General features: G+C 44.7%; 1 protein-coding gene across 4 annotated transcripts in view; it reads left to right on the forward strand.

Moving 5' to 3' along the window:
• The window catches only part of PAPPA (pappalysin 1), a 359,398-nt gene that overhangs the window by 248,355 nt on the left and 90,430 nt on the right, over nt 1–20,613 (forward strand). For all 4 annotated transcript variants that reach the window (XR_014887326.1, XM_085239622.1, XM_085239623.1 and 1 more), the window contains 2 exons: nt 4,343–4,464; nt 9,795–10,302. Coding sequence is in view for 3 of the 4 variants with exons in the window: in XM_085239622.1 (XP_085095748.1) it covers nt 4,343–4,464; nt 9,795–10,302 (630 nt within the window). In the remaining variant the exon portion in view is untranslated. The remainder of the gene's footprint in view (nt 1–4,342; nt 4,465–9,794; nt 10,303–20,613) is intronic.

The following is a 20,613-nucleotide window of genomic DNA, read 5'->3' on the forward strand; positions in this document are numbered from 1 at the left end:
CCTATGGCAGCCCATACTCCTGATGCATTAATCAAAACGAGTCTGATGGTAGTGTTGTGGTGACAAACTTTGGAAGCTTTCAGTGCCCATGTGTCCAGCACTGCTTTCTTAGGGATGCTTGCCTGTGTCAGCTCCTAAAATGAGGTCACTGTGCAAGACGTGTAGGAGGTAAAATTGGCCAAGTATAATCTTATCTGTGTGTGGGAATACTGTAAATCTTTGCAGATATTTTTACACAAAGTGCACACCATGGCCCACATTTTACTTGCCTCACTTGAATGAATAAACTCATTCACTTCAATGGCACTATTCATGTAAAAAACAGAAGACTGATACTCAACTGCTGAGTGCCTTGGGCCTGGTTTCTAATGCACAGAGGCCCCTTCCATGCTGTTTTGACAGTGTAAAAGGGTCTTAAAAGGATGAATGGCTCTGGCTACATTAGCAAGCATTGTGGCTCAATATAATTAGATCTCTAGTGCAAAACATTTGTTAATGAAGACCTGCCATCAGCACTGCAGGGGTGTCGGGGAGCTTGCTGCAGCCTGGTGCATGGCTGGGACGTTGGTGGAGCTGGGGCACATCAGTGTGGTCCTGAGGCACAGCTTCCTCTCTGTCTGCAGGCTCTTCCCTGCTCAGATGCAACTGTGTCACAGGTGCTTGGTTAGTGCTGTGAGTCTGAGTCATCCCGTGTCACAGAATCACAGAATCATTAAGTTGGAAAAGACCACTGAGGCCACCTAGTCCATCCATCCATGTCTTCACACCTTGGCAAGTGTAGCTGCACAAGCTGAGCAGAATCTGAAGTCTTTCTGACAGACCCTCCTCACCTCGGTACTGCCAGCCATTGATGGACACTGTGTTGCTCCATAGAGTCATTTACTTGCACGTAAATTTGCCCACACGCATTTGGCCCTAAACTCTAGCAGCTGGTTGAGCTCTGGCCATTTCTAATTAACAAATATATAAGAACCCAGCATTTCTTCTTGCAGCTGCTATACATGGGGTTGCAATACTTGTCCTTCTCCATGTTACCTCAAAAAACAAACAAAAAAAACCCCATAAGAATGTTGCATGCACATATAATAATGTGTAATAATAAAATAATAACAGAGCCAACAAAACAAGGGAAAACAAGTGAGAAGAAGAAAACTCTATTCATTTCCTGACTGCATCTGTGAGATGCCTTCATCTGCTGTCGCTAAGCATCCACTCATGCACCTCCTGTTTGATATGCAGAGGCGGGATGTAAACAGTTATTGTCACAGAGTTCTGCAGCTAATTCTGCTTGGACAGAAAACTTTGAACGCCTCTGCTCCTCCAAGTTTTCATTGAGGTGACTGTATTAATTTCCATGCATCTGATGCTATCTTATTCTTAGCAAACGAATATCTTGGCCAGTATGGTTCCCAGGTCTAGATGGCTGGGCTTGACAACTGCTTGCTTGAATCTTGCTGGAAAGCTTCAGTGCCATCAGTGATACAAATTCCAATCAGGTATATTTTAAATTATACCAAGCAGGTATAATTTAGATAGGAAACAGGCATTTGTTACCAAAAGGAATGACAGATTTTTACTGGTTTTGGGTTGCCCCTAAACTGATGCCAGTACTGATGAGAATTGGTTTTCACTGGTATTCTTTATGTTTTGAATCCACTTCGCTGGAATATCATACTGTAGGAAAGAATCCCTCCTGTGCTCTGAACCTCACGAGTTGGAATTTCCCCAGGACCTGCCTTATGAGAAAACAGCAAAGTCTAGATTGTTCATTACCCTTCACTTTCAGGAATCATGTGCCCAGTGTAGAAGGTGTCAGATATGCTATCATTCCTATTTAATGATGTTTTGAACCATTTTATGCTCATTTGGTCTTGATGTTATAGGCTGTGTAAGGTGTAAGGGTCTGGCTTAGATTTTCATAAGCCTCTACATGCAATTCCGTAATTAGTTTTGACATCCATGGCTGTTTGCAGGATTTGTGCTCAAGAAGCTGCAGATGAAAATCTTTAACCTAGGACTCATCCTCTGTGTAACTCCTTTCAGCCAGTGCAGTTACATCAGGGTTGAGTTTGGCTCCCAAACTGGAAAAGTAAAAAGAGAAATTTTGCTCATAGCCTTTCCCACATGATGCTCCTTGTGATTCCTCCTACCTCCAAGTCCTTGCTGGTAAAAGGAAATGTTTGTCCATAAGCCTACAGTTTTTTCCACCATGGCAGCCTGTGATGAAATTGTATAGCTGCTAATTTGAGTAGAAAGCAGTCCTAATTGTGGAAAGTTGGCTTTCAATTCTCTGTCCTCATCCAGGACTGAACAGTAATGCAGGAGTTTCTTTGTAGAGAAACTGAAAGATTATTATTGCAGGGATTTCTCTCCTTACTGTTGGTGGATGTGTCTGAGAAAAAAAAAAAAAAAAAAAACACAGCAAAAAACCTGCACAATAGTAATTATGTATTTTTATTTCTCAGTCCCATTTTTTCCATATTCTTCATTTTTTTTTTCTAAACATATATTATTTGGGCAAGCTGAATTAGGCACTTAAACCATTGCTAAGGAGCCAATTGAGAGATGAAATTAGCAGGTAGTATCATAACAATAATACAAGCGGGTAAAGTGAGACAGAGTGGAGACGTGATTCGCAGTGTGCCCAAATGGAGTCGGTATGTCTGGTACAGAGCGTGCAGGGAAGGGGAGACACCTTTGCTTCCTATTTCTCTGCTCTTCCCCATTGCCACACTTTATTTTCCAAGTGTTTCCAGCAGGTGCATCCCTCCCCACGATGAGCTCGGTCACTTGCTGTCTCTTTGAAGGTGGCAGTGGGCCATACTGAAATGGATACGAGTTTTGCTACTGATTTCATTCCAAGTCCCCCCTGTTGACAATCCCTGCTTCCGCCTAATTAAGCCAACAGAAAGCCGACTTTCACACAGATCCCTGTCAACAAATAGGAGATGCTAAGCCAGAGAGCAGCTGAGCGAGAGTCGTCCCTGGTGCCAAATGGAAACAGAGACAGCCTAGGAGGGCTGGGAGAGCGGCTCCCCTGTCCCAGGCTCCTCTTCTGCCCATGGGTCACAACATGCTTTGCAAAGTGTGCTGAAATAAATCTCACTGTGGGAGATGGTTGAAATTTGCATCACTGATGGTAATAATTGATGGCTTAATCCGCACTTGGGGTGTTTAGAGAGCACACAACATTGCTTGCCTGAAGTTTCTGTCCTTTCCTAAGTGCATTCCTTCACTTAAGATCAAGAATTCTTTCTTCCATTTTGGGTGGCATCATTCCTTAAAGCAGAACAGTGAATTGTGATTAATGAACAAGTTTGGGGGATCAATAACCACATATTCTGGGTCATACGTTGTTCCAAATTGTGTGACTACAAAGGAATGTCAGGGATGAACTGTGTGAGCCACATCCTCTGTTGATATAAATCAATTCAACATTATAGAAGACATTAGAGCTACACCAGCTTAAACCCTCACCTTGTGAATGTGTTTGCACAAATGCTGGTGAAGCAGTGTTTAACTGGGTTTTCCTGTTCAGCAGTTTCTGCTGACAGTGCTTGTAGAGGCAGTAGCTGGTGTTAGGCTTGTTGTCTAGGTGAAGCAATCTGGCACTGGGCAGCAAAGTGCCTTTCTCAGTGCCCTGTCGTGCCATCCCATGGCATGGGGCCAGGAGGGTTTCAGTTCAGAAAGAGCCATCTGCTGGTGCTGAGGCTGTCAGGTACTGAATCCAGTTTTCCCTGTGGAAAGGACTATGGGCATGTTCCTTGCTGTGTAATCACAGCCTGCCCTGCTTCCAGACTTGCAGTGATCTGGGCAGTGATCCACCTCCAAAAGCAGGTCCTTGCACATGGAACTGAGCCGTGTTTCTCTAAGCAGCTCTCTGATGTTTGTAGATCTGGGACTTAATTCTGTCTCTAACCAGTGGTAATCCCAAGGCCTTTAAAGTCCTGAAGATGCTATGAGTTCATGCAATAAACCCATGATGGGAGTAGAAATAGGTCTGATATTTCCTGAGGCCCGTTTCTCTGCTCCAGCCTCTAAATAACACACATTTTCTTTTGATGGATTTGTGAGGGCAAAAAAACCCCAACAACCTTACAGCTGAGAGTAGTTTTTAGATTGCTATCATTTTGTATGGGGTGGGACTCACACTGATGCCATCTTCACAGCCGTTAGCACAAACCTGCCAAGCCACGGCCAGAAAACACTCCTGTCCGTGCTGTAAGAAAAGAGGATTAAGTGGCACTGAATTCTAAATCTTACTGTTTTTAATATAGTTGAATAAGCAGCTCATTCAGCTGTTACTAAGGTGGTGTGTTTTCCTGTTTTCCTGGCCTCCTAGAGAAGTGGGATCAGCATGTGATCTGTGCGTGGAGGGAAGAGTCCTGGTGCAGTATGCCTTCAGCGCCTCGTCCCCGATGCCCTGCGATCCCTCGGGGCACTGGAGCCCACGGGAAGCAGAAGGTAAGCATGGGGCTGGGGCAGAATTGTGGCATGGGAGAGGTCGGGCCAGAGCAAAAGGAGACCATAGAGCAGGTGGGGACCTCTGGGGAAGGGTGGCTGGTTGTACCTGAGAGTAGCAAGAAGAAAACGAGAGGACGGGTGGATGCTCTGCATTCCTGAAGTAATACCCCATTGTGTTTTGGTCCCTGTGTTCTGACTCTGCCCATGAGTTTAATGAATTTCGGGAGCTGAATTTGAACTTCAGAAAGCAGCAGAGTGCCAAGAAACACTGACCATTCACTTCTGCCAGATGAATTCCTCAAGGGAGCAGTTTAGTCATTCTGCTCTGACTCCAAAAATGAAGAATTGCATGTTATTTCTTTGGGCTTGATTTCTGCCTTCACTTATATTGAATTACTAACAGGCTGCACCAGCAGTCACACTGGAATGAGCAGGGTCTGCCTTTTGGGCAAGGACTCTGCAGGTGACTACATCATGTTCAGCCTAGTGCAGGGTGCTCTGCATGCTGTGCTTATGGCTCCTCTAGAGCATGTTGGAGGAAAAATGGTCGGCAGAGACAGTTGTACAATGCCATTAAGTTGCCATCATCAACTCTACCCCATATATAAAAGCACAGAATCAATAAGTTTGGAAAGACCGCAAAGATCACCAAGTCCAACCATCAACCCATCCCCACCATGCCCACTAAACCATTTCCCTCAGTGCCACATCTATCCTTTTCCTGAGCACCTGAACACCTCCAGGTATGGTGACCACCACCTCCCTGGCAGCCTGTTCCAGTGCCTCGCTGCTCTTTCTGAGAATAAATTTTTTCTAATATCCAACCTGATTTTTCCTAATATCCATACCTCCCATTGTGTACATAGTTGGATGTAGTAGAGTATATATGTGATTATACCAGGCAGACGTCAGTAATCACAGTTTACAGTTTGAGAAGAGCAGAATGTTATTTCAGTCTGTCCATCACAAGCTATTCCTTCAGGCACAGCACACTCTGAGCCCAAACGTACGTGAGTTTCATTGAACTCAAAGCTTCACACCTGGAATTTGCTAACTCTTTATACAGATGTCTTCTTATGCTAAGGGCTTCTCTATCCTTCAGTTAGAATACATGGGAGTTAATCTACAAGGAAGAATATCTATTAGTTAATATGGGAATACATTTAATCTTGGCACCAATAGTCCTCTCTAGTCCTCAGATCAGTGTGTGCAATGCATTGTTTCCCTGCTTTGTGATGGCACAAGATGTATAATCAAAGTGTTTCTTGCCCTGTATGCCCAGACCCCAGGTGGGGACCCACTGGGGGCTGCAGTTCACTCCAACCCATAAAAAATTTGGACATCCAGGGCCAAGGCTGCTGAGCCCAACACAGAGTGCACCTGCCCCTTGCTTGGAGGTTGCAGAGGAGCCCCATCCTGGGAAGCAGTGCTCCAGCCACAGGTGTGACCTGATTGTCAAGTAAACAGGATTAGCAAAATTTGGATCGCTTGCAGTTGTAGTGCAGGGTGGAAGACTGAATTTCCACTCTGCCAACTCTTAGAAGACTTTGAAACCTGGTTTTGTTTGGAACAAAATCTGAAACTTTTGAATTTCTCCATGAAGGAAAATTAAAAACAAAAAGTGTTTGAGGCTGGCCAGAATGTTTTATTTAGCTTATGTAATTTCTCTTTCATGAACTTCAGTTAAATTATGACATTTGAAAGTGTCTCCTCTTAGTATATAATCTAGGGCAAAAGCAATTTTTAATATCAAAGTGAAAAATGTTTGAAAGTACAAAAGCTAAATGAATTCTTCCAAAAATGTCAAAACACAATGTTCTATTATTGTTAGAACTTTCTTCCCATTTTCTTTTCCAGAGTAAAATTTTGGCCAAATAAATCCAATTTTGTGAAGTGTTTTGATTTTAAAAGAATTCTGTATTCCATTGAGATGCTCAGTTTCATCAAAATTTCTCCAACAAGCTCTGATTTGAAAAATTCTAGATCTCGCACGTCTTGCCAGCGGCATCATTCCTAGAGAAACTAAGCTTCTCTAAGATTTATTACTCAGCTGCATTTTGCATTTAATTTCCTCTTTGTACAGTGTGTTCCTGCATATTCTTAACTATGAAGGGTGAAGTCTGATCCTTATCTGTCTCATTCAATTGCTGTTTTGCCATTGCTCTGGAAAGAAAATTTGGGAATTCTATCTTTTTACTACATTAACAAGTTGTTTTTGCTTTAGGGTAGAAAATACACCAAGTGTATGGTATTTGTTGCTCTCTAATTTTCTGTCATCGCTACCAGCGTCCCTGACATTCAGGATTTCTACCTGCTTGCATTTGGTCTGAGTTACAGACAGCACAGTTAGGTCATTGTCTGTCATCTTTCATTGTTTATCTGTGGGTTCTCAAGCATGCAAGCATTAAATTAACTTTCTACAAATGTTCATATATGTAAATCTCCACTGGTTGAATGTTCGTGGAAAGTGAGTACAAAAGAGCCATAAGCATGGCCAACATGAACTCGTTTTAAAATCTGAGACGACACGAAAAAGGACTTAAAGTACTCACAGAATCATGGAATCATTAAGGTTGCAAAAGACCACAGAAATCATCAAGTCCAACTGTTGACCACTAACCAACGTCCTATGTCATTACTCATCCAGCTTTGTACCAGCACATCACCTTTCTCAAGTGTCCCAGAAGCAGCTCTGGACCTGGTTGGTCTGACAGCATTTTGCTGAGGTCCCATAGCATCGTTATGCTGCTCAGGTACTCGCGTCGATCAGGACCACTTGTGAGCCATGACTAGAGGTTGCTTTATCTCGATCAAATTGGAAAGGTCAGGGGTGAGTTTCTAGTTGTGACAGCAGCAGGCTCCCTAGAGGCTGCTGGTCCCAACTCACCTCCCTGTGCAAGTGCCTCACTTCTCTGTCTTTGTGGCAGGACAATGAGGGGACGTGGGTCTCTGCTCCCACTTCATAATGAGGGCTTGCACCAACACACCAGGCTGTGCATATAGCACATATTTTGGGTGAAACCCCCCTCCCAACCTCCCATCCCTGTATGACTGTATAACTGGAGATGGGACTTGCCACATCCTCACAAACCCCACATTCACATCTTACTTGTGTTTGGCCAGATGGGAGGCCACACAAAATGTCATTTGACAATCTTGCTCATGTTCTCATAAGCTAAAGGGTTTTTAGAACTTGAGAACACAGGCACACGATTTCCAATCCATCATTTCTTTTTATATATAATTATTTGTAATTTTCATAGTATGCACCCTTGTCTAGAAATCTAGATACATGTAATAAAGTTTTGATGCTGTTCCACAATTAAACAAACATTTCAAGTCTGAGTGTCTAATAATCTTTAAGAAAGGGACTATATTTATTTCAAATTTTTTTTTTTTTAATTTCAAATTTTTTTATTTCAACTTCAGTACTTCATTTTAGTTTTCAGTCCATGCCAGACAATGGTCAAGCTCCCATTCTTGCCAGGCAGAGCTGTTCTTACTCAGTAGGCAGCAATGATCCGCTTTCAGCTCCCTGCAGTGCACACTGAGTTCGACTTAGCTGAACGCAGAGGGTCTCTTCCTGTTCTACCGAAGTATGTAGGTTTATTTTCTACTTAAGTCTTACAGAGATTTTAAACTGGCAGAGGTGGATTTGCAGGAACCCAAAGGGAGGAACATCAAGATATATGCAAGGCTGTGAGCCATTAATCCACTCAATTTTCCTATTGGCAAGATGCTAGCATTAATGCAACACTTTCCAAAGCACATGAGATACTGGGGTTAAAACTCTCCTTCTTAGGGCTGCAGTAAGAGGCTCACTGTGAATGTTGGAACACCATTTGTTGGCCCAGCCAAGCACATGTGGATGGCAGCAAGCACTGTGGGATGATGTGGCTCGAGTGGGGTTCTCTCTGCTCACAGGGATTACAGGGAGTCCTTGTGAGCTTGGCAGAAGGAACGTCTGAGGGTGTTCACTGGAATTCTGGCTTCCTGCATGGTGGATGGATGCTTTGGTCTGCCAGGTGCTGGGGTAGTGGCAGTGCTTTGTGACATGCGAGGAGCAGGGGAGAGCTTTGAGGCAGAACATTGTGTTGGTTTTCTGAGAGGGCTGCTGAGATACAGGGAAATCTTTCTGTGTCTGGGTTCATTTGGTATGAGCAGGAGAACTCCCTGGGCTGTGTATCTTTGGCAGAAAAGGCACATTTCTATCACTTCATTGGATCACAGACAATAAGAATAACCTTCACACGTTGCCCTTTTCTCTTTAAATTAGCAGTGATGTCCCGTTTGTTTGTGCTTGCCCAGTGCTTTATCTCACTTTCTTCCTTGGTTGCCAACAGCTGTGCTCTCCTCTCATTTTCTTCTGCCATCTGCATTTTTCTCCTCTTGTTACCTTTCTTTATTTTTTCTTTTTCCTCTCTTCTTTCCTTTACTTTGTCTTCTCTCTGTTCTGCTTGCTCCCTTTTTGTGTGATCATTTGGGAAGGAAGAGGGAATTTATAGCACTCACTGGATTCTGTTACCAACTGTTCCACCCATCTGACCTCTCTGGATCTTGCAGTCCATGATTCTGTGCCAAATTGTAATGTTACCATAGTATTTGGGATCCTAGCAAGCATTGTGGCTTTCATTAGTCCTTGGTAATACCTCCCATGTAGCTGAACATAGCCACTGGTGAGACATGTAAAAGCACAAGTGCCTGTTGTTTCATCATGACAAGTGCAGAGAGCCAACTCAAACCTGTGCTCCGTGTGCTTCCACAAAAGGGATCTTACACAGTGTACAAGATGAGCCTGTAAAGGGCATAGGAGTGAGCTGAGTATTTTGCTGCCCCACAGCACAATGTGATGACTTCATGGAACCAGCAGAAGCTCTGTCTTTGCTAAAGACAAGAGGAAAAGATGACATTTTAGAGTAACAGAGGTGTAAGAGGAGCACTAGAGTGAAATGAAAGCAAAGTGAGTCTGTTTATCAGATGAAGTACCAAGTGGAAAGGATAGAAAATATCACTGTTTGGCACTGTTTGGCACAGGGGAATGTACCACAAATAGGAGGTGTGGGACCAGACACACTGTGATGGTGTGTGCTGTGTGGTGTCTGCTCCATCTGGGTGCTTTAGGTGGGTTTGTGTCTCACCCAGCCATGAGACACAGGCATTAAACTCCTCCTCTCCATGCTGGCCATGCCTGTTCTGCCCAGACAAGTAGTGAGCTCCCCGCACAGATACGTTCTCCTGCCACCAGTTTCTCTTTCAGTACTGTTGCCAATGATAAGCCGTCTTCTCTGCTTTCTTTTATGCACTTTCTTTGTTTCACTCTTTCTTTCCAGGGCACCCTGACGTTGAACAGCCTTGTAAATCCAGCGTCCGGACGTGGAGCCCCAACTCAGCTGTCAACCAGCACACGGTGCCCCCTGCCTGTCCCGAGCCCCAGGGCTGCTACCTGCAGCTGGAGTTCCGCTACCCCCTGACTCCAGAGTCCCTCACGGTGTGGGTGACATTTGTTTCCCCGGACTGGGACTCCAGTGGAGCGGTGAATGACGTCAAGTTGCTCACTGTCAGTGGGAAGAACATCTCTCTTGGGCCACAAAATGTCTTCTGTGACATCCCTCTGACCATCAAACTGGATGCAGGACAGGTGGGCGAGGAGGTGTACGGCATCCAGATCTACACTCTGGATGAGCACTTGGAAATTGATGCTGCCATGCTGAGCTCCATCCCCCACAGCACACTGTGCACAGACTGCAAACCCATCCAGTACAAAGTGGTTCGAGACCCTCCTTTCCAGTCCGGATCTCCCGTTGTCATCTCGAACCTCAGCAGAAGATTCGTTGACATGTAAGTACTGCTTTGCAGAGACGCCTGCAGATTTTAGCCTCTTCTCAACCTGCTGATGTCTGGTATTGGGCACTGGACTTTTAAACTAGGTAGATGTATCAGTCAGCACCAAGAGAGGGTGTTCTCTTTGTTTCTTTCTGGAATTCAGGAGCAGTACAGTCAGGTGAAATCGCCTGCTGGTCGTGCAGAAACGTGAAATTCCATCCTCCTTTAAGCTCAAAGGATATTGCAAACTAGTAGAGCTTTGATAAGTTAAATGTTTAAGATAACCTGAGGGAGGACCTCAGGAGTATCACGATCACCATTTCCTTAGAAATTTTTTCACAGTAGTATTTTGGTGAAGGAGGCAGCATTGCTTTCAGTGCCAGAGCATCGTAACTTCTAATTAGCTGCTTGAGAAAGAAGGCAGAAAGTAAAATTGCGTGTTCAGGTATGTAAATGCGTTTCAGCTGCTTTCATTTTCTCCTTTCATGTGTTACTGACACAGGCTGTATTGCACAGTAAACACATCATACGTGCCAGTTTGTTGTAGGGAGTGAATTTCATCTTAGCTGCAGTTATGCTCATCTGTGAAGGAATGTATGATCATTGAGGAAAGCTCAACTTCAAAATATTTAATGATTTTGAGGAGATCCATGATCTACCCACAGGCATTCTCCAGAAGCAAGAAAAACATCTTTTGCATAACATGATTCCCTGGAAGTGATTCACTCATCTGTGGGAACAACATGAAGCTCTTTTGAAAATGAACACCAGATAAAAGGAAACCTGCTAAGAAAACTGCACTCTAATTTAGAAAAGATGATCTAATTAGTACAGCTAATATCAAGGAAGCATACATCATTATGGTCTTCTGAAGCATGTTTAAATATAATAAAAATGATTAATTAACAATTCAGTAATCATGAGCTACCATCCCTTTCATGGTGCAATTATACATCTCAGAAGATGCAAATTGTCCCTATGGGTTTAAAAATTTAAGGTAGCTAACAATAGTGAATATAAAAGCAAACCCCTGAACCTCGTGCTGAAAGTTAAGCATGTGCATAAGTGCTTTATTGGGTTGTAGCCTTGTTCCAACAACTGCTGGCACTTCACAGGAGATGAATATTGGCATATTGGAAACGTGGAAAACTGGTGAATTTTCCCATGGTTTTGCTGTGAAAGCATCTTTGCCTGAAACCTGGCCCACTCACACTGGAAAATGGGACTGGTTTGGTTTGAAATATTTGCATACCTTAGCATAAGTTCCCACAGAAGCAGGTCCAGTTTTGAGTTCATAATAAAGCGTGAAAAAAAAAAAAGTCCAAAACATAACTTGTATTCTGACTGCTATTCCCGTGTCTTTTGGTGTAATTTTAGGGGTGACTTCTAGCCTATAGCCATCTGAAGTGGGAAGGTGCTCTCACTGTTCCGTCAGTAGCCAGGGATTAATAACAATTTTCCTGTATGGCACTGAATAAATTACACTGCGTAACACTGCTGTACCTGTCTGCATGTCTCACTTAGTTATAGAGTCAGCTGAAAACCAGGCAAAAAATAGAAGGTTGTCTTTCTGCAGTCAGGAGACAGAAGCAGCTGCTGGCAGAGTCTGGCACAGCAAACCCAACCAAAGCCTTTCATCTGGCTGGCTCTGGGCATAGGGTCTTCCAAGGGTCTGCAGTGAAAATCTAGACAGTGAGCTTTGACTGGGCACTTGGAAAGCTAAAATGAAGCCTTTAGCCACTGGGTGAGGAGTCAAAGATGCATACTGCTTAGCACTTGGAGATGTTTTTTTTTTAATGCAGGGCTTTGGCATGTGTTTGAAATCTTGAAAAGTGATTTTTTCATATCCTAGTACGCATATGTGCATAGCACTGTTTCATACCCTCTGGAGCTGAGGGGTCCTGCAGCTTCACAGCAAAGGGAAGCCGCAGCCCTTGAGCCCTGTGAGCAGGAAGATGTCTCATAAAGTCACGGATAGCGGTGCTGGGCAGCACTCCATATGTACATGGAGGTAAATGCAGTATCTCAGCCCTTCCTCATCTGCGTGTCTCACTCTGTACAGCTGGAATTCAGCATATCTGCGCAACCAGACACTGCAACCCCTTTATCTCTCTGTAATCCCCAAGCCAGTTCCCCCTCCTTTTTATGCTTTTGCATGTTTTCCATATTAAATAAAATGACACCCCCACATGTTCTATGGAAGGTTATTTTGAAGGCAGCCGCCTGTCTTTATTCTTGCCTCCTCTGACCTTGATCTTCACTTTCTCTTTTTCTCCCAAAGAAAATATTTGCTTGCGCTGTTATCTGTGAGCAAGATCCTTTCCCCAGGTGTGGCGATGCTGAAAGAGAAATTAATTTCTCCTACCTTCTTCCCGTCAAAGAGAGGGAACTTCTCTTTAAGTCCTTAATGGATAGTCCTTGCCTAGTCAGCATTGGGTGCTCCACAATGGAGAGGAAATAACTACAGCAGTGGAAACCTTTTATTAAGAAATGCAAAATAATGCCAGACCTTCTGTTCTCAAGCTGAATTTTAATCTCAGCTCTTGGCTCAATTGTTTCTGAGGGACAAGACCTTATCCTTGGACCTCCCAGAAACAAGGCAAGATGCTCTTGCTTCCACCGAGTGCGATTGGCCAGAATTGCTGTAATCTGCAGTACGAAATGAGTCTCGGTGCCTTGGAAGAGAGCAGAAAGCTGAATAAATCAACGGGGAGAAAAAAGGTCGGGCCAGGTGCAGTGCGGAACTGCTGAGTCGTCACGCCGCAGTCAGCGATAAGGGCAGAGCCACATCTGCAGATCTCAAAGTCTCAGCTCACGGTTTAATCCAAAGTTCGGGTTGTGCTCTTACTGTTTTGCTTTTGCTGTTCCCTGGGAATAACCCACGAGATAGTGGGGATGGTGATGGCGGAAATTGTTTTGCCCTCGCTTTGGCCTTGCTGTAGTGCTTTTATGCTCGCATGGATGCTCTCGCAATCATTTGTGGCAACCACTGATGTTTGTAAGAGCTCAGTGAGAGCACTGCCCCCAGTGGAGGTTCTCCTGACGATGTCAGGAGGCAGCTGGACACCAGTCCTTGGGGGGCACCATGGTGGGGAGCAGCCCATGTTCCCCACCGTGCTCCTGCTCTGAACTCACCTCTCCAACATGCCAAGCAAAGAGGTGCTGAGGTTAGTTCTGGAAAGTTGGAATAACTGGGAAAGTTTCTGAGAATTGGAATTTTTTCCAACTTTTCTGCCACGGACTTCATAGGAAACCTCAGAACATGGTGGACTGTATGGAACAGGTCATCTTTGTAACCTTCTTCTTTGTTAACCTGTAGGATTTTTCATGACAAAGACACTGACTGAAATAGCCTTAGAAAGAATCCCAGCATAAAGCCCTGCTACGAGTTTTGATTTTGCAGAGTTGAACATCACTGAGCAGCAAGTATGCTTTCCTGTGATATCTCCATCTGAGTTATTCTCACACTGACTAGTGCTTTAGTACCTAAGTGACACCTAGAGATACTGCATTCATAATTCAAAATAAAAGAAAAAGAGATCAAGAGAGAAACCTGCATTTTCTCATATAGAGAATATATTTTTCTTGTCACACTTAGCTTTTTTCCACCTACTTTCTAAGGCTACGCCTTTTCTGTTCCTTGGAAATAGAGGGGACTGGTTGTCATCTATTGTTTAAGCAACTACAGTATTTCAAAATATTTTGTTAGAGTCAGGAGTTCCATTCAGTGCTAAGCTTACAAGCTCAATTTCACTTGCAGTGTTTTAACTGAGCACCTAAGAGAGTGGGGTCCAGATCTCAGTAGGGCTTCTTGACGTGACTGCGAAGGATTGAGGAATTACATCATTGAGACTGCAGGTATTTGGAGAGGTTGCTGTGGTGCTGTTCATGGTTTCCTAGCACTTTGCAGGCTGTATCTGAAAGAGTTTGTTTCAAAATGTGTGTTATCGATAGCATTTGTGTTTGTTGGTATGCAGTCAGGAAGCCAAGCATGTGATCTGTTAGAAACCCCTGATGATGTGGTGTTGAAGGAGATGGAAAACACTTCTTAGTCTGAATGCATATGAAATACGTTGTAAACTCCTTCGAACACAACAAGCAGAGAGGCTGGAGAATCAGCAGTGGCTGGAGAATCAGAGGTGAGCAGGACTCCTTTGGAAGGCTGCAGTTACACACAGCAAGCCCAGCTCAACAGGGCTCTGAAAAAATACAAATATCACAATGGTGGTATGTAATGTTAAGGCCCTGTTGAATGCAACACTAAAATTTCATGGCAACATCTGTCCTTGTTATGGCATTCCTTCCTTTGCATTCATCTTGAAGATCTATTTCTCTATTTTCTGAAGCTCTACCAGCCAGAGGAATGTATGATCTAAAGCAGCTGAAATGAATTGCCAGATCCATCTGTCACGAAGATAATTAACACCATATTTCCACCCAAACAAGATACAGATCGCTGGGTGGATGTTCTCCTGATACCAAAAACTGAAGCCCATATTATCAACATCTTCTGCTCCCCCTCCTCCACAGTTGCCATGCCAAATCTCTCTTGATATGCCAGGAAATACTGGGGAGTATCTAAGATAGGGCTGAAATGCTAAGAAAGCACTTTACATGCCCAGATTTATCTACAAAAGCTGCTAGGTTTTCTGTATGATATCGGCATGCTACACATCTGGATTCCCAACAGGCTTTAGAACTGTGTCTGGTGTTCCAGATGTCCTTGTGCAACAGCATGAATGCTTACAGCAAGCCTAGAAATGCCTTGCCTTGATGTGTGCAAGGACCTCATGCACTTCTTTGTGAATCTTTCCCACTGATGGTTACCTTCCAATTGAATGAATGAAACCAATTACTTCTTGCCTTCTCATTTGCAGTGAAGAGATTTCTTGATCCTCTTGTATCAACATAAGCACCATTTTGAGACACCCAGTCCCTGTAAATTGTTGATTCCTGCATTCTAACTCCATCCTTCTCTGCACTGACCTATATATGTTGGTCTGTAAACCAATTCCATCTTAACAAACATTTCATCTCTGCAAATAATTAACCTCAAAGTGATAACTGAAGGACAAGTGTACAGTTCACTTCAGTGTTTCTTTCAACCCAACCAACTTCAGCTACCAGAATTAGGTGCAAAACAGTATCATCTCTTGTTGAGTCCGTAAGTATTTGATGCCTTCTATCACCTCTAGCAGTGCCCGAGACCTGTTCCTACTAAAAGCTCTTGCTCTCTAGTCTGCATCTGGCTGATTTCTTTCCCCTGATTACCCAATTAGCCATATTTTTTCTCTCCAGTAATGTATTAAAGAGATCCTTGTCTGTATTTATATGAAAGTTTACTGCTTATCTCCAGCAAAAACACTTTTACCAAACTTCCATGTGAATAGATTCACTTTTAGTCTTTTTTTTTGCTCATTCCTTCACATCTTCTGTACCGTTAATGCAGAGCAGTGTGTGAACAAAGCTATTTCATGCTTTCCCAAGCAGCAAACACCCTTCTATCCCTGTGTCCCACCAGGTTTCTCTTACTGCTGTAGTGTTGAGACTCAGGTACATCTGCTCCTGCATCCTTCTTACACCCATGTGAAGGAAGCTCAGGCTCCCCATGTCCCTGCTGGGCTGTGGCAGCTGGAAGCCACGTCCTGGTGGCTTTCCTTACATCTTCCTCTCTTCATCAGAGGTGCCATGTTATCTCTGCAGATGAATAAAACCTACTTCCTGACCCCACACGCAGAGCAAGACAGCAATTTTTCCCTACCACCCTCTGCCAAATTGCCTTAACCCTGCCTGAGAGAAGAGAAAGAACAATCCGGCGGGCCGTGCCTGTTCAGCAGGCAGCTTTTCTGCTCAGCCTGTGCCGAGATGCTGCTTGGTGCCAGCTGCAGTGATAGATTTGTGGTTCTTTGCTGTTGTGGTTTCTTATGTAATGCTGTAGCTATAGCTGGCACTTGGCAGAACCGTAGCTCCTGTTCTGGCTCAGCTGCATATGATGCAAGAATAAGGTAGGAAGGGCGGGTTCGTCTCTTCGTAGTTCTGTGATGCTGAGCAGCAGCCAGAGTGATTTTTCAGCCTGGGTTTACTCTGAAATGGACATGGCTCTGAGTGACGCCCAGTTGCCTCTGTCAAAGAAATGACTCAAGCATGGGAATAGCCAGAAAACAATGGGTACCCCACTTCAGGAGCAGCACATTGGTTCAGAAGAGAGCAGCCCCGCTCCCACCGGGAACTTCCCACACACTGCTGCTGCACTGCATGGTTGTCCTCAGCATCCCACTGCCCAGACTGCCAGCGTCCCTCAAACAATGAGCCTTCACTGCCATCCTCTTATTAACCGAATAGATACTATTAGAAATGGATATATTTAAACACTCCCAGCCAGGCTGGAATTTGAACTCCCGACCTAGGAGTAGTAGCAGAGTTTTCAGCTGCAGGAAAAGAAAAAATGAAGGTCAAACGAGACTTTTCCTGCTGGGTGAAATAATTTATTGCAGGTGAAACAGACTCAGAGACATGGTAAATTAGGGTGTGCATTATCTCATAATTTCTCTCTGATGTTTGCCTTCCTGTGTGCATCTTTATTTTGAGCTCTCAATAAGATGAGGAGTACCAGAAATCTCCCAGGAATAACAAATGATTTTGTTGTTTTTGGGTGTTTGGTTTTTGTTTTTTTTTTTGCTTGACTGGGGAAAGAAGCATTGGGCAGACACGTGTTATGCAACAATTTAAAAATAACTCTCTTGTAAAAGTTGGAGTGAGCCTCAAATACCGCAGCAGCAGCAGCAAAGTGCTACCTGCCTTTTTATCAGCAGCGTCAGCCAGCACTGATTATTTTTTTCTGCTGCTTTCACCAAAATGTTGGCCCCTTTGTTTCCTGGGCATTTCATTTCAATATGTTTTCCTACAAAATAAATTTAACTCTGTTAAATTTGGAGCTGTCCTCAAGCAGGGAGTAATGCTGTGCTGTCCTGAGTACCTGATCAGAAAGCACAGCAGCAGCCAAAGCAGAAACCCTTTCAGTGCATCGTTGCTCCTCGATGCGAGCCCAAAGTCTTCCACCACTTCCCCCAGAATCGCTCTTTCTGGCCAGGATTTTCTGAAACACATCCTGAAATTGGCATCTCCATGCTGCTGCTGCCATTGCAGCACTTCCCTGTGTCTTGTTGTGAGAGGAAGGCAGAGTGGAAGCAGCAAGTTGTGCCCACTGAGGATGAGTGGATTTGCTGCCTTCAGAGCTCAGTGCAGATCGTTTCCTCACAGCGGTGCAGATCTTTTTTTTTTAGATGTAAGACCAGTTGCAGATGTAATGACAATAGAGGAAATTAGCTCATGATGGGATTTAAGAAAGAGGCTAGTGGAAATATGTTCAGTAATGTTCAGTTATTAAACCATTACAGATCCCACTGGAGACCAGCTAGTAGGATTTCTCATAATCTGAAGTGGCTTAAAGCGAAACACAGAGCCCCTAAGGGGGGAAATGACAAAATGTTCCTCTGGAGGAGTCACCTCCTCTCCTTACACACCCCTATGTGCTCCTCGTGTGGGTCTGCACATCCATCTTTCCTAAATGCACCCATGGATTCAGGCTGCTGCCTCGCCCCACGTCACAGCACTGTGGGCCCAGCACAGCCCCAGTGCCCATCCCTCCCTGCAGAGCCCCAGAGAGGAGCAGTGGAGGAGGTGGAAACTGAGGAAACTGCAAACATCTGTGTGCTTGGGGCCTGGCCGAAGCCTTGTTGAAAATAGACGCAGTTTCCCCGGGCTCCAGGAGCAGTCAGGTCAGGCTCACATGGCTCTGTTTACCCTTTCAGGGGATTTCACAGACACAGGAGGGCATTAAGCTCTGAAAATCAGGTCTTGGCTCTGTTGAAAGGAAATGCTAGAGGTTGGGACTGGATGTGGCGAAGAGTGTTCCTCCTGCTGGCAGAGCCCCATAGTATGGCCTGAGGCAGGATGCTGCCAGGACACCCCAAACCCGGCCACGGTCAGAGCTGTGGGTGCTGCAGGCGCAGCCGGGACATCGTTAGCAGTGTGAGTAATCACACGCTGCTCATCCGGAGGCACGATGCAACAGGCAGAGAGGTTCTTTGGTGACGATGATGGCCTTTTAGCAACCAACCCGCCCCAGCCTGCCGCCAGCCCCGATGCTGTTTTCTCCCTGCTCCCGTGCACCGCAGCGCTGTGTCCTCAGGCGCTGGTTGCTGGCACCGCTCCCTGGGAATGAATAGAGATGCACTGATTCCCTCTGGCTGCAAGTGGGGCTTGCTGTGGGTCAGGGCCCAGAGCTTTCCTTTCTCAGCTCAGGGCTGATTGGAGCAGCAAAGAACCGAGCAAAACAGATTTCCCCCCTCCTGCCCTGCTTCTAATAGCAACCAGGTGCTCCGACACTTAACCTGTGTACCGCCGTGAAATTGCCTGTCTAGTGCAAACACCCGCGTGAGGCCCCGGGCCCCTCGCATTTCCACTGCTCTGGTAATTGTAACCCAATCTCACCTAGATCCTGCATCTCTGTCTTCCACTCTAAGTGTTCATGTGGTTGTTTTTGCTGTTGTTGTTCAACCAAGAAGGTAGAAAATTGACTGTTGATGTTTGATTTATTTTTAAGAGAAGAAAAACCAACAAGAATTATCTTTCAGGCTTGGCTACAAAGTTGTTTTTATATTAAATGTGCTACTGTGATTTAAATTGGTACCAGGGCAAATACTTGGACGATTATATCAAAAAAGTCTGCTGGAATTAATCAGTCTATAGGTTTACTACTTTAAAAAGTTATGATCCTTACATGAAGGACAGAAATCTTTCTTTCTAGAAGGAAAATCTGTCTTGCCAAGTGGGAGATGGTCACCATCTATGGAGATCTTCCATGGCTGTGGAGATGTGGCACTGAGCGAGGTGGTCAGTGAGCATGGTGGGATGGGTTGGGGTTGGTGATCTTAGAGGTCTTTTCCAGCCTTAATGATTCTGTGATTCTAATGGAGAGTTCTCTCTTAAGGCAAATGCTTGACATGCTTAGGGTCCCGAGCAGAGCAAATATGCAGCTTGGAAGATGGGCTGCAGCAGGCTGCTGTGTTTGAAATCTGGGTATGTTACCGAGGTCTCTGAAGCTGTTCCACACTTACACCAGTGTGCACAAGCAACACAGTAATGGACCATTTGGGTTTTGTGATATCTAGGAGAGGTGATGGTAACTTTTGTATGTGGATGGATATTGTGGAGCAAAGAATGTTTTTCTCTTTCTAAAAGATTTTAATTGCCCAACCTTTGACTTCAACCTCTGACTTCAACCACAAACATGTGAAGTCTTTCCAGTACTGTGCACAGTGGTTATGGGAGGTGTCACTGGAAATACCTTCCTGATACAGTCGTGTTGAGTTGGGCACTGAATGGTGAGGCTGGGCTTCAGGCAGCTAAGCCACCCCTAGAACAAAACGTACCCCAGAAGTGTTCACCTGAGGTTCCCTGGTCAGACCACAGTCCAGGCTTAAGCTGTGCTGGGAGCAGGAATCCAGCCTCCAATCCCCACCTTCACATGGAGAAGCTGTCCAAGTTTGCTCCCCAGGTATTTTTTTCTTCTGAGTCAGCTCACTGGTCAGGAGAGAGGCAGAGACTTCTTCTGAGGCCTTTGCACCTGCCATGTCATTGGGCTTATCCAAACAGCCTGAGACTGGGCCGCAGCTGAAAAAACAGCCCAGATTTTTGACGTCCTTTTGTTTACAGAATCTCGCCCCTCCTCTGTCCCAACTGCAGAGCCAGGCAGGAATTCTCTTCATTATCTTCTGCCGTGCTTCTCATGCCATTTTTATTAAAAGAAGAAAAGGAAAAAGCAAGGGGAGTGCATGCGAGAGAGGAAAAGGTAAAAAAGAGAATGATTTTATGTGGACAATGCAAATGGCAACACAGGAAAAAGGAGGGGAGCTGGGGAGCACATCTATCCATGCTGTCCTCAAGTGACCTCTTCCCCTGGGTTTCTCTTTATCAATTGCTTTGGAAGCGCTTGGGGAGCCTGCAAATGTTGACTGTGTTGTAGGGATATGGGGACGTCGCTCATGGACTGGGGCTCGTTCTGGGATGCAGAGCTGTTTGGGAAGTGCTGCCTTTGGGCACAAGACTTGGTGATTATTGAAAGCCAAAGCAAGCTGGGTCCTTTGTCGGGTGCTTGAGGTGCAGGATGTGTCTGCTTCGCTTAACAGTACCTCTGACAGCCATAATTTAACTGGAGATGCCTAAGACCTTGTCATTTTGTCCTTAAATAACAGAAACACTGTCTTCTTTCATTGCTTATAGCCATTTCTGTTTTCATAGGACAGAAAGTGGATAAGCCTTTTG

This window comes from Meleagris gallopavo, chromosome 19, assembly GCF_905368555.1.
Source record: "Meleagris gallopavo chromosome 19, MGAL_WU_HG_1.1, whole genome shotgun sequence".
NCBI lineage: Eukaryota > Metazoa > Chordata > Aves > Galliformes > Phasianidae > Meleagris > Meleagris gallopavo.